The sequence below is a fragment of the Anopheles ziemanni genome, chromosome 2 (genome assembly GCF_943734765.1).
Source record: "Anopheles ziemanni chromosome 2, idAnoZiCoDA_A2_x.2, whole genome shotgun sequence".
Classification (NCBI taxonomy): Eukaryota; Metazoa; Arthropoda; class Insecta; order Diptera; family Culicidae; genus Anopheles; species Anopheles ziemanni.
This window is the reverse complement of record NC_080705.1, coordinates 62,145,979-62,161,099: the sequence shown is the minus strand read 5'-3', so window position 1 is coordinate 62,161,099 and position 15,121 is coordinate 62,145,979. Positions and strand designations below refer to the sequence as shown.

At 43.9% G+C, this 15,121-nt stretch overlaps 2 protein-coding genes across 2 annotated transcripts in view; one reads left to right on the top strand and one right to left on the bottom strand.

Moving 5' to 3' along the window:
- Positions 1-15,121, top strand: part of LOC131294490 (oxysterol-binding protein-related protein 9) — a 49,807-nt gene that overhangs the window by 19,771 nt on the left and 14,915 nt on the right. The window contains exons 2-7 of the mRNA XM_058322540.1: positions 12,797-12,925; positions 13,124-13,435; positions 13,500-13,577; positions 13,664-13,714; positions 13,819-13,900; positions 13,991-14,098. Coding sequence (XP_058178523.1) covers positions 12,797-12,925; positions 13,124-13,435; positions 13,500-13,577; positions 13,664-13,714; positions 13,819-13,900; positions 13,991-14,098 — 760 coding nt within the window. The remainder of the gene's footprint in view (positions 1-12,796; positions 12,926-13,123; positions 13,436-13,499; positions 13,578-13,663; positions 13,715-13,818; positions 13,901-13,990; positions 14,099-15,121) is intronic.
- On the bottom strand, positions 9,297-10,544 carry LOC131294523 (elongation of very long chain fatty acids protein AAEL008004-like). The gene is made up of 6 exons (XM_058322573.1): positions 10,508-10,544; positions 10,304-10,400; positions 10,147-10,240; positions 9,823-10,066; positions 9,570-9,712; positions 9,297-9,470 (listed from the first exon to the last, which is right to left on the bottom strand). The coding sequence occupies exons 1-6, from the start codon at positions 10,542-10,544 to the stop codon at positions 9,297-9,299; spliced, it is 789 nt and encodes a 262-aa protein (XP_058178556.1).

Here is a 15,121-nt window from a genome sequence, read left to right as displayed (position 1 = left end):
GTGGTCCTCGGAATTTTTACTAACGCGTAGAAAAAGAATGCGCATTAAAATCTTGGTTTTTATTCCCGTTTTAGAGCTTTTTCCTTGGAAAATTTGGGTAATTTTGTTTTGGCTGGACTGCGAAAAATTAATGAGTTTCGCTCAAAATTACCTATTGCTTCACATAACCTTACCAACTCGGAGCGACTCCAATAAAGGCGTTCGCCTCAGATTAGTGTTCGGAGATTAAATAATGTATGATGCTTATAAAATAAGTCAGTGCTTTTTTTGTGGGGCCTAGGGTTTTCCCCCATTTCATTATACTTGAACTTCTAACTAGTTGTTTGCTTCCAGCTAGTCCACTAGCTTCTCGAGGACAGTTTACCACATCGCATAGCTCAGGAACAACAACATGAAATGGAATTACTTGAACTGAATGATGTTCGCTATAATAAAGTTTTCTTTAACACGTGGCGGCGAGACGACCTTACAGTAACGCGTAGAATGATGCTGCTGGGATACATTTAGCCTGCGCATAAACGTAAGCTAATTTCGTCACGTCTCGTTTTTCTAATACATTCCAAGGACCTTCCAGCTAATTTGTTTATCTACCTCGAGTATGCTGTAGACGCAAGGTAAAGTTTTTGCACAGATCACTAAACAGTTGTGTCCTGTCTGGTTAGGTTAAAAATAGTTATCACACATCGCCAAAAGAACAAATCCAACTCTGTTGCCTATTTATGTTTTATTCATTCACGGCCAAATGTTAAAAGTCCCCATATTCTGTGCGAACTGGCGCTGCCGGCAAAAAGGTGCTTCTAGAGAATAGGAATTAAAATCGGAATCGAATGTTTTATGCAAACATTACATACTTTCCCTATCAGTTGCGGAACCGAAACACGCTGATTTTAGGCGCAACTTTGTGCCACGCGTTTTGAATGAATATTCATTAGCGATACATACATTTTGGGTCAGTTTTCGCTTTCGTTTAGTTTAGGGGTTTTTTTTTAAATTACCATTTTCGTAGCAAGTTCAATTGCTATCAGATTCGATTTGAGATACATCGAAAAACTGATACGAACTTTGGGATAATGGTGAAATATTTACCAAAGGCGTAGGAAAGAAGACAAGAGTCTGAACTAGAAAATGCTGAATTACACTGTATTTACTAATTTTGAAAATTAAGAAAACCTATTCTTTGATCCAGTAAATTGCTGGAAAATCCAGTGATCCAGTGATCGTGACTGCAAAACTCAATCCCGCATGTTTCGTCCAACTGCAGGGAAGTTTTAGGATATCGATGTGGTCGGGGGCATTCACCTACGAGCGAGAGACCAAGGCAAGTTTGTTTTTACGTTTTTAAAAAGGTTTTCGAATGTTGTTTTTCTGGTCTAGTCTTGTCAGATCTTCTTACACCAGTTCGGCAATTGAATCCAGCTTCCTGGGCCTTCTCAAGGTTACCTGGAGATGTAGATCTCTAAGGGGTTAAGAACCAGGAACTGAAGCCATGTCTCCCTTTGTCAGTACTGAACAATAACGAAGCTAACTTGCTTATAAACCTGCTGTAGTCTTCCCCCGCCGTTTGTGAATGCATTCGACCACACTGTTCTTAAACTTCCATGGTATTCGCAATGCATCGGACGAAGTAATCTAGAATTTTAAAGTCGCGACAGAATATCGCCAAGGCCACGCCGATACAGCATATCGCCGAGAGAAGCCCAAGGCAATACTTTTCGGCCTGTTCACAAAAGTAAAAACAAACTTGCCTTGGTCTCTTGCTCTCACGTCGGTGAATGTTCTGGGCAACATCGCGCATCGACTTTTTTTTCCCCATTCGAAAAACGATGGGCTAAATAGTCGCGAATTGAGCGCAAATCACAAGCGTTCATTTATTGGAAATTACCTGGTTAACCTTTAAAATAGGGGTTTACAGTTTCAAAGTCAGCTGCAGACTATCGCCTTGGTCTAGCATGATAAGGTCCAAGGCAAACATTTTTCGGTGCTGTCAAAAACGGCGAATTCAACGCAACGAGCTATGGAGCGGAAAATAATGAACAATATACGGTAGTATAGTTTTAATGTACGTGTAAAGCATACCTTTTTAATTGAATTTTGTAGCATTGAATTAAATATTGATTCTGATGATCGTATCAGACGATGATCGTAATTTATTTATTCGGAAGAATAAGTGACTTAGTCTAGCACTACAAGAAGGACATAAACAGTCAAGGATTGATCACATGCATTGGCTTACATCGCTTTGTGTACTATCTGCTTTTCTCACTCTCTAGCTCTCTCTCTCTATATTTCCCGCCCTGACCATCCCTCTCACTTACAGATTAACAAGATAATTTATTTCTTAGCCACAATTCCACCCGCAGGAATTCTATAATAATCGTTTATTGTACATTGCTACGATTGCAGTTTGTTCGGGGCACTTTCGTTCTCGCCCAAGTTGTACCCTTCAATATCGCACCGCTTATGCTATCCAGCTGCTCAGCGTCAAATGAATCAAAGTGCAGTGATAAATAACAAATGTTGGTCAGCTTTTGATCACAAAAACAATCACCCACCCTCCATACACACACACACACACAGCGAGCTCGCGAATTGCTATCTCCAGTCGGCATCGGCGGTGTGTGGTGTGTATGGCAATTATTTTGCATCTGCTTATCGCTGCAAATGGATGGCGCGTAGGTATGGGATCGGCGCGGGGTGGATCCGGTCGCAACCCTACGGACTTCCGTTTCCCCTTCGCCCAGGTTCACTTAACCCTCAAACCTGGTTCAATTTTCCTTCCCCCGCGTACGCCCGCTGAACTTAGTTTTTCCTAATCACTGCGTGTTCGGTTTGTGTAATGCTTCCGGATTGCTACTTCGTCCCCCTCCCCCCCTCTTTCTACTTAGTTTTTTTTCTCTAAACTTTTACTGTTTCTCTTTCGAATTGTTGTACCACGTTGGAATTGAATTCCCTTTTTCTGATCACCTCAATCGCCCAGAACGTTCGAAGATCGCCATTTTCCCCGCAATGTTATGGCGCATTGGCGCTTATTGTGTTTTCCTTTCGTTCGCGAGCGGTTTGGTGATGGCCGCGGTTGTGGTGCTACCACCGTCCATGTAGCAGACGCCGAGCGTTTTACTGAGCCCGCTGTACGTCTTGAGGTAGAAGTTGACGAACATCGATATCAGCACGACCATGTAGGGCAGGTAGAGCAGAATGTGGGTGCGGGGGATGGCGCAGCTGCTACGGGCGGCGAAGAGGATGTTCACCAGGATGCTTACCAGTTGGATCTGGGGAGATTAGGGCGAAGGAGGTTCACACAAAATGTGCATGGTATATAAAACATGTGAAGTTGACGTGTCGTGGATGTTGCATGTTTATCCAATTTTTAGCAACACAATATGAGAGCTGAATACATTTTAACGAATATTTTTCAATCATAAATTTGGGGGACTCAATGCTATTGATTTTTGGGAATGAGGGGTGGATTGAACGAAGTACGTCATTTGTTGTAAATTCCCTTGCAGTCTGGTCTCATCCCTCCGCTGGTACTTACAATTTGGATCGAGGTGATGTAGCGCTTCAGCTTGTTCAGCCGGAACGGCACGTAGTCGGGGATGACGGCGAGCAGATAGTAGGAGTACATGCACATGTGCACCATCGAGTTGACGATGATCGTGTAGGTCAGCATGCTTCCTGTGGAGAATCAAAGCGATAGACGAAGGACACGAAAAGGCAAATCGTCCCGGGCGGTTGTTAGTAGCGGAAGGTAAAGGCACCAGAGGGGTAGAATTTCACGTACCTCCGACATATTTGGCAAAAATCCAGGCCAGCACATAGGTGAACACATGGTGGTAGACGTGCAGGAAGGAGATCTGGCTACGCTTCTTCCGGAGCGCAAACATCACCGTCTCGCTCAGCTCGGCCGTCTTCACCAGGTAGTTGAGGTAGGAACCGTGCAGGAACCCGATCGCGTCCTTGCCGTTCGAGTAGTCGGCCAGCTCGCACGTGTACATGTAGCGGAACGTCCAGCCGTGGCGGACGTGCTGCCGGATCAGGCAGTAGCAGACCACCACCTGGAATACGTTGTACGCCACCAGCAGCCGGCGCAGATCGTACGGTTTGCGGTCGCGCATAAAGCTAGGGGAGGAAACGTATACGAGGGAGAGAGGAGATGGGGCATGTGTGTTGTGTGTGGTTAGGAATTTTGATTGCCAAAAACGTCACCACCCGTACTGATGACGTGCTGCTGCACTCTCCTCATCCTCCTCCTCCTCCTCCTGTACTCACTTCGGTATCCAGTAGAACACGAGCAGGAAGTAGACGGTAAGCACGGACACCGGCCATAGCGGGCTGTGCAGGAATGGAAAGTTTTCGCCACGTTTATCGCTCAGATCATCCACCAGGAAGGTGTACCACTGGTCGAGCTGCTGATGGATCACCTCACCGAGGTTACCTCCACCGGTGTAGTTGGAGTCCATTGTTGGTCCCGTGTGCGCACTAACTACCGATGCTAGTAGCAGGGGTGTATTCATGCACTATCGATAGCGCACCTAATCCGATTCTGTTCCCCAACCGGACAAGAGCGCGAGTACACCAACAACAAACCGAACTGAACAAAGCCGCAGCGATCAAAACTCCCAAAACTCACACACTCCAGAACCGCACGGATGGCCGCCTAGGGAGCTAGCACTGGTATGGTGCAACTGGGATGCCGTTCGGAAGCGAACTGTGCGACGGTCGCGAACTGGTGCGAAATTAATTTTTGCCACAACTCACCCTACTGCAGCGACGGCTGCGATCGCGATCGTGGTTCTGTCCGTCGTCGTCGTCGTCGTCGTCGTTGCCGTGTTCCAGCCGCCGGTATGCCGCCGTGTGTGCTGCGTCGCGTGTTGTACCGAGATTGGGGCCGCGTAGTCGACTCGACTCGGTTCGTGCTGGCCGCGCCGAGATGTCGTGCTACATGGGCCCAGCCGTCACACGACGTGCGTGTGGCGTGGGGATACGTGCGTAACTTCGATTCCAATCGGCGTGTGAAGCTGCACGTCGAACCCCACAGCGCGGTCCGCGGTTGGTCGAATGTTGCGCTTGGGCTGCTCCTTTAAGGATAAGCGGTTGAAAAATCGTCTCTAAGAGCTTTCTTGTCCGTACAAGATGATTCGGCATAGTTTTCCCTTTACCGTGTGCCGAGCCGAATGTTATTTTGACAATAAAAAAAAAAAAAATGATAAAGCTATAAATTGGGCACCAAACGATCGCAGGTCGTTGGCTTGGAATTTCATGAGGAAAGTGAATTATCTCTCGTGAAACTCTCATACGTGACGATATGGTTAATGCAACAGAAGCGCTCGGAAACATTATGCTTTTCAAACCATTCCATCTTCATCTGGACGGTTTTGCACTATGTTATATAAATATGATATAAGGTATAACATATTCCGTTTTTTTTCGTTTACTTCTCTCAAAATGTATTTCATTGTGCTGGGTGAAAAAGCACCGTTGATTTAAAGATGGTAATACCATTTTGTTTACACTGGCCAAATGCAGGGGTGTAACCGAACACCCGCACATTCCTTATATTGAAACGTAACAGAACAGATCGCGCACAAATGATCGGTTAAACGCAACGTTGTACAAATAATACGTGGTGGATTATCTATCAATTTGCTGTGCACGCAAATAGACAATTTTCTCCTTCTATTATGTGCAATCTGCATTGATAGCATCAAGCATGGCGATAGTTTACGTTGGTCGAAGGTATCTCAATTCCTTGAAATCTTAAAGTAAACATGCACTTATGCAACGAAAATCTCATTCTGATTTCATTTTCATTGCATTGTCCTGCACACGAGGCAGTCAAGGTCCGGCTTTCTAGATGCTCTTCTAACCGAGTTTATTCTACAGAGATGAAATCAAGGTAGAAATTAAAGGTGTGATACAATTGAGGTTACATAGTTACATTACTAAACAGAGTGCGCCATGCATAATTGATACCATCCTAGTTAGTATTTGTCTATGATCGCTCCGAACTTCTATAGAACTTAGGTAATCTGCAGAAAACAATATAAACATCTATCACGCTATCCTAATTCACTAACGACTGATATCTTTATATGATTCGTAAATTTTATTTATATCTTTTTTATGTGATGATCTCCACGAAACATTTCTCTATATGTATATTTGAAATTCCGAAATCGACTAATTTTTCCTAGCTAAGCTCCTTTTCTTTATCCAATCTCCATCCGCTCAAATCAACATCAATCACAAGACTGCCCATTCATTCGTTCTCGTTTCAATATATCTACTTTTCCCTACTTTGTTCCAATACGCAGATCTATTTCCGTTTTAGTAGGCCATAGCTCTTCCAAATTTTCAGCTTGCGAATAATTTCATCACTCATTCATTCCGGTCAATTCGTTCAATTATTTCAGTTCTATCTAACTCGGCTCAATCCCTACACTATTTTGACCATTTTCTTAAGGTCTTCACTTGGTTGCTTTGAAACCGACTTGTTCCTTTCAACTGATTTTAAATCTTTCCGAGTCACATGTCTTTCGTAGTTTCTACACGGCTTGCGTTCAGCTTTCGTACTAGATGCGTGCAACATTGCATGCCACATTGTACAATTTTGAACAGACGAGGAAAAATAGATAACGGCACACTAACCCTTCGTGTATCATCTGTGGATACTTTTTATGTTTAACACTAGAATACATTGCTTTGGAAACTTGCCCGAATGCTTTTTAGGGGTCATTTTGACCCCTTTTTTGAAAACGCTATAACTTTATTATTTTTAAATATTTTCAAATCCGTAAACTGTTACGTTTTAGTATATTTATTGACTATCTTTTGGCGTTTTTAATTTTTTAATGTACCACTTCACCATTCCGCTAGCTCGGTGTATAGCAAAAAAGATCGATATGAGTCGAGTTTTAATCCTTTTCAACTTTTATTCTTTCAAAATGTATCATGTAAATTCAGAAAAAAGTGTGCGCTATGATGTTGATATATTAGGCTACCTTTGATAAATCATTTCTTATTTTTAAATTAACAAAAAACGCCATAAATTGATCTTGAAGATGTGGATTTTAACATTTTCCAAAGGAAGTTTCCGTTCTGTGCTTTGTTCCGTTACGCGAGCGTTTCGAAGCGTTATGCGCGATGCGTTACAATGGGAATTGGCGTTATTTTTAATCTTTGCGGCCAACTTATGGAGTCATTTGTAATGGCAAAAATATGATTTTATTTTTAAAATGTTGCTCAGCATACTAACTTTCTAGCGCACACTTTTTTTTCTAGATTTACATCAAAGATTTTAAATGAATAAAAGCTGGAAAACGCAATTTCGACCGGTTTTGCTATACACCGAGCAAGCATTCTAAGTATAGTCAAGTTGGTTCTCGGAATTGGTCGAACAGAAAAATCTGAAATTTTTGTTTTAGATATAGCTTTGGATTTTAAGAAAAGCCTTATTTTTGTTTGTAAAAATATTCAGCCGTTTTCGAGATATTAAAATCGAAAACTGCCTTTTTGGTCATAGTGATAGATAAAATAGCTATACAATCGAAAACTTTAACGGCGCTCAAAAACTTTCGTAAACCATGTGTGTGTAAATTCGTTGGGGTTTTATTGATAATAAACTCGTAGGTTTATAACAATATATTTAACATGCTGCAATTGTTTAGTGCCGTTTTTTTGCTGCTTCTAAATGCATAAAAAAAAAAGAAAGTTAGACAAATACTTATGAAGCGTGTTTGTTGTTCATTCTTCACCTCAAAATAATTAAGCGGTGGTAAAGAACGCATTTTTAATTAGTGCTAGCAGATTCGATAGAACTTCGAATGTATACTAGATTGAATGTATCAGTAATTTCGACAAGCGATAAAGTTCAATTTAAACGATAACAACTTTCACTTCACGCTTGTTGTCAAACGCTTCACCAAACGTCAAAACTTCAACTAGGATTTGTTAACAAGCATAAATTACCATGGCAAGGAGCTGTTGTCTAGAACCATGAAAGCAGGAGCTATTGTCTAGAAGGCACCAATCTTTGAAATAGCTCATCAGATGATGTCTCTAACGCATCTGACTTTGTCTCTAACTGATCAGTTTTTGTGGATAGCCCAAACATTTCGAACATCGCACAGAAGCGATGAATTCTAGGATATAAACTTATTTTCATAGCAGCAAAATGTCACTTGTTTTTCTTATGTACAATCGGTCCCGTATATTTTTTCAAATTTTGGTCAGTACCAACCTTTATATTTGTTAATAATTTTGCCCCATTTCCCTTTTGTAGGCCGCTTCACAAAATAATTTTGGTTCTAACTAACTATTTCATTCTAAATTGAATTCATAACAAATTAATTTTCAATAACCAAGTTTTTAGATAGAGACAAAATTGAAATCAAGAAACAAAACTAGATGAACACGAGACGAATACTGTATTTCTCTGTCACCCCTCGGCGCTTGGTTAATTATCGCGTTGCTTTGAATCCAAGTGATTGAAAGTTACCATTCGATGAAAGTTGTTGTCATTCATTATGGATTTAAGATTTATTATCATCCATAGTTCAGCGGTTCTGAACATAAATCCTACCTGTTTTGTGATTCTCTTCAAATACGTCTATAATTGCAAGATATAATAGTTTTTGCTGTCAAATGTTACACATATTAAAAAAAAAAAATCTTCAACTGAAGGAGTTAAAGAACATATAAAATTGAAGAGAAAATAGTCATACAGCATTATTTTAATTGAACTTTATTGCAAGTAGCAAATTGATTTGATTTGTTTCGTTATATTTGATTTCGGCAGCGGCTACCTAATGATTTTAAGTTACACTTTATCACTAGAGGCTAATTGATCTAGCTCTATCCCTTAGGTGGAACTTAAAAGCTCCAAATGATGGACTGATGACTGCACAGCCATCAGCAAGGTTTTTGAAATTGTGTTTTTTTACGTACACTAGTAATAAAAAAATATGACAAAACAAACATAAACAACCCGCTTTTCTGCATTGTCAACGTTTTCCATTCGATTTTCCCGGGCCTCCAAAGGAACCTCGATAACGAAACCTTCCCTCCCCCTTGCAAATATAATCACATTTATTAAAGCTTTCCCTCTAAGGCAAAATTACAACGATATTTATATTATCCGTGAGCGTTCCCGGAACACGCGTTCGTAACGGTAGAAATGCACCGCGGTGGCCGAAAAATCGATCTATCTTGTCGGCCAAGGTCTGTAGCCCGGTCGACCTGGTATGATTGACCAACCATTCTGGTTCCTGTTCCTGTTGAAGGTCGCCACCGGTGAATTACTGCTTCGCTTTGGCGGCTTTGGATTTGGTGTACGCTTTCTGGTAGAAGTCGTAAAACAGATAGGTCAGGATCAGTATATTCGGTATGTACATCGCCAGGAAGGGGCGCGAAATGTTGCAGTTTGGATTGAGGCCAAGCAAGTTGTTTGCCATCATCAGACAGAACTGGATCTGTGGGGAGAACACAAGCAAAAGTGAATGGTTTAGGCTCTGTCACCAGCCTCCCCCTAGATCTGAGGTGCCTCAGTGGCGTGTGCACTTGTCACGTACCAGTTGAATTTTGGTGATGTACTTTTTGTACTTTGCCACCAGAAACTTGAAGATGGGCACGTCGTAGGCGGACATAAAGTAGTACGAGTACATAATGATGTGGACGATGCAGTTCGCCACGATGGAGAAGGTGAGCATGCCGCCTAGAAAAAAAGGGAAGGATAGATTAATTCGATTCCAAATCATCGAAAGGAGCAGCCCTAGTGAGTAGGCTGCTCTGCAGAGTAGTTCTTTGCAGCGAGCGAACGTATACCTCCGATGTACTTGGTGTAGATGTAAGCTATCACAAACGTGCTGATATGATGATAGACGTGCAGCACCGTGACCTGATTCTGCTTCTTTCGCAGCACGAACAGGACCGTCTCGAGCAACTCGAACAGCTTGATCATCATCAGGTACCAGGTCGTCTCGACCATGCGCACCGCCTTCGGGTCGTCGGAGTAGTCGGTCTCGACGCACCGATAGAAGTAGTACGGCCGCCAACCAGCCTTCACCAGCTACAAATGGAGGATAGCAAAAATGGCCAAAGTTAGACAAATCCGGTCAGAGTCTAGAAAGGACACACACGGGGACATACATTCGCTACCAGGAAGACACAGTACACAACCTGGGACAGGTTGTAGAAGCCCATGAACGTTTTCAGCTGATAGGCCTCCCGATTCCGCATATACCTAGAAGCAAAGTCATGTGTTAATGTAAACCACAAAGATCCTTTGATCGTGCTGTGCCGCTACCATGGTACTATGTAGTATACAAGGGCCAGATAAGCGATTATGATGCCAGCGATTGGAAAGGGTGACCCCGCCAGAAACCAGTCTTTAGTTCGTTGATCTGTGCGAAGGAAGAAAAAAAAATAAAGGTAAAGAGCACCATGCACCATTACAAAATCCGGTTTATAGCCTCTTCGGGTGGATTGCATTCGCAAACTCCAAACTTACCAGCATTTTGGTAGATGTAGTACTCGTACAGGTCCATTTTGATGTTGTAACCGAACAAGGTAGCTCGGGGGGCGAAAAAAAATGAACACACTACTAAACTGTCTTCCTCACAAGGGTACACTTTGGGGGGGTGAGGTAGAAACTATGGACGGTGCGGGAGATCGTTCTAATGGTGGAGTGAACTCCTTCGTCCGTTTTTGCCCAATCTCGTCCGTACCTTGCGTCACCAAAACCGTGCGTACCAAACATGCGAGATCACTGTGCCTACAGCTGATTTACTACTTCTTTTCCAAACCACTTTTCCCCCCCGCACGCACACGCCACCAAACTGACCCGGGCGGCTCTGTTTTGCTCATAAAACACGCGACGCAGCGATTCTTGTCCCCGTTTTGGCGTGCGGATTTCACTTGTCACTTGATTTCTGCCGGGCTTTCCCTCCGTGTTCCCCCCACACACAGCTGAGGGTGGTAGGTGGTAGTTCTTTTTTTTTTCTTTCGCACTCAACAACACACTGGCACCGGCATCGGCATCATCACCCCGTGGACGTCAAGTTTGTCGAAATGCTGCGTTCGTACTGAGGGTCCGCGTCAGCCATGCGCCTGTTTATAAGCACATTAGTTTGAACCGGCGGCATTTTCCACTTCTTTCGGTCGCGGCCAGAACTCGGTCTCCTCCGGTCGACCCTGGACCTTACCGTACGTCAGAGGGTGAGTGGGAGAGCGAGAGAGAGAGCGAGCGAAGGAGCATCGTTTTATTTTGTTTTTAAGCGTTTAGTTGTGGCCTCCCAAGTAGCTGTGTGTGTATGTGAGGGGACACCACCAAAGGACACCAGTGGAGAAGGAAATGAGGGCTCCCTTCTGCGGACCTGATAGGCGTTCTTCCGTTAGTTCTTCGTCTAGGATTGGACGCGATTCCACACGAACAGCAGCATTCGATTGTCACTCATATCGGCATTCCGGGGACACATTTTTGGCTATAAAAGGAGAGAAAACAAATACACCGTAACGAAACGGACGGTATCGATTGAGAAGCGCTCGCCCAAAGTGGCAATGATGTTCGGCAGCATTGAACATTATTTCCGTCAATATTCCGGAGCGCCCCCGAAAATCATAAACTATGGCTAATTACTGCCAGTAACCTAAGAGTGTTTGACGCCGGTCGCCATACATTAACGATGATCAACAAGCTCACTGCACGTGCAGAAATAAAAAAGGAACGACTTTGCTGTACCTCCATTTCCACCATCACACTCCGCAAGAGATCACCGAAAATGGTCTCCATGAATATTTCAGCCCCGTCGTCGCAAACCGGCCCGGCTCGGGCTGACGTAGGATATTTGCCCTTCTTTCTAATTAGTCTTGCTAGTGCGTACGCATTATATACCGTACGCGTCCCTTCCAATTAGATGGTACGGCGATAGTGAAGAGCAAACTGTAGGGACTCGCTGATTTTCGGCCGGTTCTTCGCTCGTCGTCGGGGTTTTTATTGTACTGCATTTAATTACCATGCCGATTGCACGGTTTGCAAAACAAAAACCGAAAACTGAAACGAGAACGATGTGATCGACCTTCGGAAACCTTCGGAAACCTTCTTAATCCCAGCCGAACCTGTACCATTCGTGGTTTCCGCCGTACCTGTTTTTTTTTTCGTGCGTTACGTTTTAATAAGTAATTAGTGTAGCATTTGATAGTGCTGCTTTTGCTTAAGTATCAAAAGAATGTTACTTTCGTCCAACAATTAAATATTAATAAATTTGATCAACCAAATCGTTAATCATAATCAAACAGAGCGCAACATATTATTGCGTATTCTTCGACGTCAATTCGTAGTACAAAACAAATCAATTTAATATTGCTATAGCCAGCTGTCATGATCTAAAAATTGTGTTACCCCATGAATAAATAAAAATGCAACACATCAACATTAATTATTACAAAAATTAATTCCTTGGGAAGCTTGATCTTTGCTTAATTTTCGAAAACCGTTGGTTTAATTCATGTTGTAACCAAATTTTATCAAAAGTGATTGTACATAAAAAGTCAAAGTATTTAACAAATTTGTGATCTTTTTCCACAGTTTGGTATTGATATGCCCTGTGGATAAGAAACAAGGTCTAGTTCACAACCAGCACAAGTGTTGCATTAAATACGACTTTACGCTGTGCTGTACACGTTCATAAATAAGTGAAGCAGTTTAAAATCACATCCTTTTGCAATTTTGATGTAGGAAAACACCACTTGTCATCTGAAGCATTACAGAATTTTTCTCCCTTTCTTTCCGTCGTTACAGTCCAAGGAAAAAATGATGAAGGGCGTCCGGCGGGGCTGCGTTCGACTGAAGGGCGCCATCATCGGTATCGATGACCAGGACGTGAACACATTCACGATCACTGTCGATCACAAGACGTTTCACTTTCAGGTAGGAGTGTGTTCCACTTGCTTATCGCTCGCGTGTGCCATTGGCATTTTCGGTTTCTGGCACGTTTTCTCACGCGTCATTAAACGTACGTATTTCTCATTACTCTTCGCCGTTCGTCGGGCGACACACAACAACGTTCGGTCGGCACGACAACAACAATAATGTACCGGCTTCGGAATCGATCCACCACCATCACAGGCGCGTGATGCGGACGAGCGCGAAAAGTGGGTACGCCGGCTGGAGGACACGATTCTGCGCCACGCCAACCGAAGCCGGGCCCTTTGGGACCAGCAGTACAACAACGGCGGCAACAGTGGGGCCTCGAGTGCACTGAGCGGTGGTATTGGCGGTGGCGGAGTTGGACCGGGGATGGCCGTTGGTCCCGGTGGGATGGCGGGTGGCGGTGGAACGCCCGGTTCAAGCGCCCGCCGGTCGGCCAATCTGGTCCAGTTCGATCGGAAGGTAACGGAGGCGGACGCTTTCCTGCAGCTGATGATTGAGCAAACAACGGTAGGTAGAAGAACGGAAGGATGTGTCGGAGCTATATACATAGTGTGTTTTCGCACCCGAACAGAAACTGGAGGCAAGACTGGAAACGCTCGGCGACACGGAGGAAGCCGGTCAGCTGAAAACCATCAACGACCACGTGAATGTAAGTTACGAACGGAACGGACAAGCACGTGTGTTTGAGGCAATTTGCAAACCTTATTTCTGTTCCTACTACTCCTTCTACCATAGGCCCTGCTGGACAACATAAAACATTCGATAGTGTTGCTGCAAATAGCGAAGGTAAGCTCTATCGATCCGCGGACATTAACCCGTTTTGGTGTGCAATTATTTTTCGGGAAAGATTTATTTACTAAAAACATGCATTCGCTTCCTCGATTGTCTAGAACACGGCAAATCCAATCAACGGAATCTACCAAGGTCCCATATCGAGCAAGTCGGAGACGGAGACGGAAACGAGCGACTCCGGTAGGTAGCTTCATTCCGCCACCAGGACCAACAGTTTGACGTATCCGATGATTATCTTCTATAACATTCTTTCTTTTCGCCCACGACCAGGGCTTGTACCCGTTTTGCTGTCCTCATCGCTGGCCACCGACATTGAAGTAGCCGACGAGTGTCGTGAAAGTGTCCGGCGGGCCACCATTCCACACGCTTCCATTAGCGGTATGTATAGCGAGGGTTGGTTTACCGTTTGTCTTCAGTAGTGCGCGATGGCCGAGACAAAAACTGTGCCTCCACAGCTACCGCCAGCCGTCACCTGAATGCTATCCGTTAGGAGAACATCCGCCAGTGACTGTGGGATGCCGCTAGTCACTGGATGTGAGTGTTTCAATTAAGAGTTCTCGGTGTTGAATGGTTTCATGAGACTATCAGCGGTGGTGCGAAACGGTCAGAGTAGTATGCTGTAAGAACTGAACAGCTGTTGCGTTAATTGAATAGAGGGCGCATGTGTCTGCATGATGTTGCAATCAATCGCAAACGGAGGGTTGCAGATAACAGTGGCACAGTTTTCCACTTGCCACGCTCAAAAACCAGTTTATTACCTTTTGCGGCCCAGGTACCTTGCATTTGGTAGGGGGTTAGTTCCAACTTTCCTACACGCTATTTAAATGCATATAAATATTTTAGCGGCCATCTTTGCCGCACATTCGACGTTGCGACGCGACGCCTTGTACATATTTTGGCGACACATAACAACTCTTGCTGCAACAGCAAAAATATTTTGCCTCTTGCTGATGAACCAAGGGCGGTCGAGCACACGCGCTCCTAAAGGCCTCTGCAACACGGCACGCACATATAATAAAAAAAAGAACCCAACCGGTTCCATTTGACCATTTTGCGGGCAACTAGGATCCCTTCTTAGTTGCGCAATCTTGCACGATAGTTCACCGACAAGTAAGACCAATTTATGCCGCATATTTTTGGTATCCTAGGTAGCGACAGAACCGCAGCATGCCATACAATGCGGCTGAATTTTTGCATTTCGGAAACAATAATCACTTTTTTACACGAACGTCCATCATCAAGAACCGGCCCCGGGCCCGGGACGGGGGAATTGCTCTTCCACTTCAATCCTTCCGTAGCACCCACACACACACTCACAAATACAACCACACTAAGGCACACTTACGGCGGGGCAAATTTTCCGGTTATACGATTGAACATCAGTTGGAAAAGTGTTTAGAC

Coding starts and splice junctions, on each gene's coding strand:
- LOC131294523 (XM_058322573.1), bottom strand. CDS start 10,544: ATGGACCTGTACGAGTACTACATCTACCAAAATGCTG. Junction 10,401..10,507: donor CTACATCTACCAAAATGCTG/GTAAGTTTGGAG, acceptor TCCTTCGCACAG/ATCAACGAACTAAAGACTGG. Junction 9,471..9,569: donor ACATCACCAAAATTCAACTG/GTACGTGACAAG, acceptor TTCTCCCCACAG/ATCCAGTTCTGTCTGATGAT.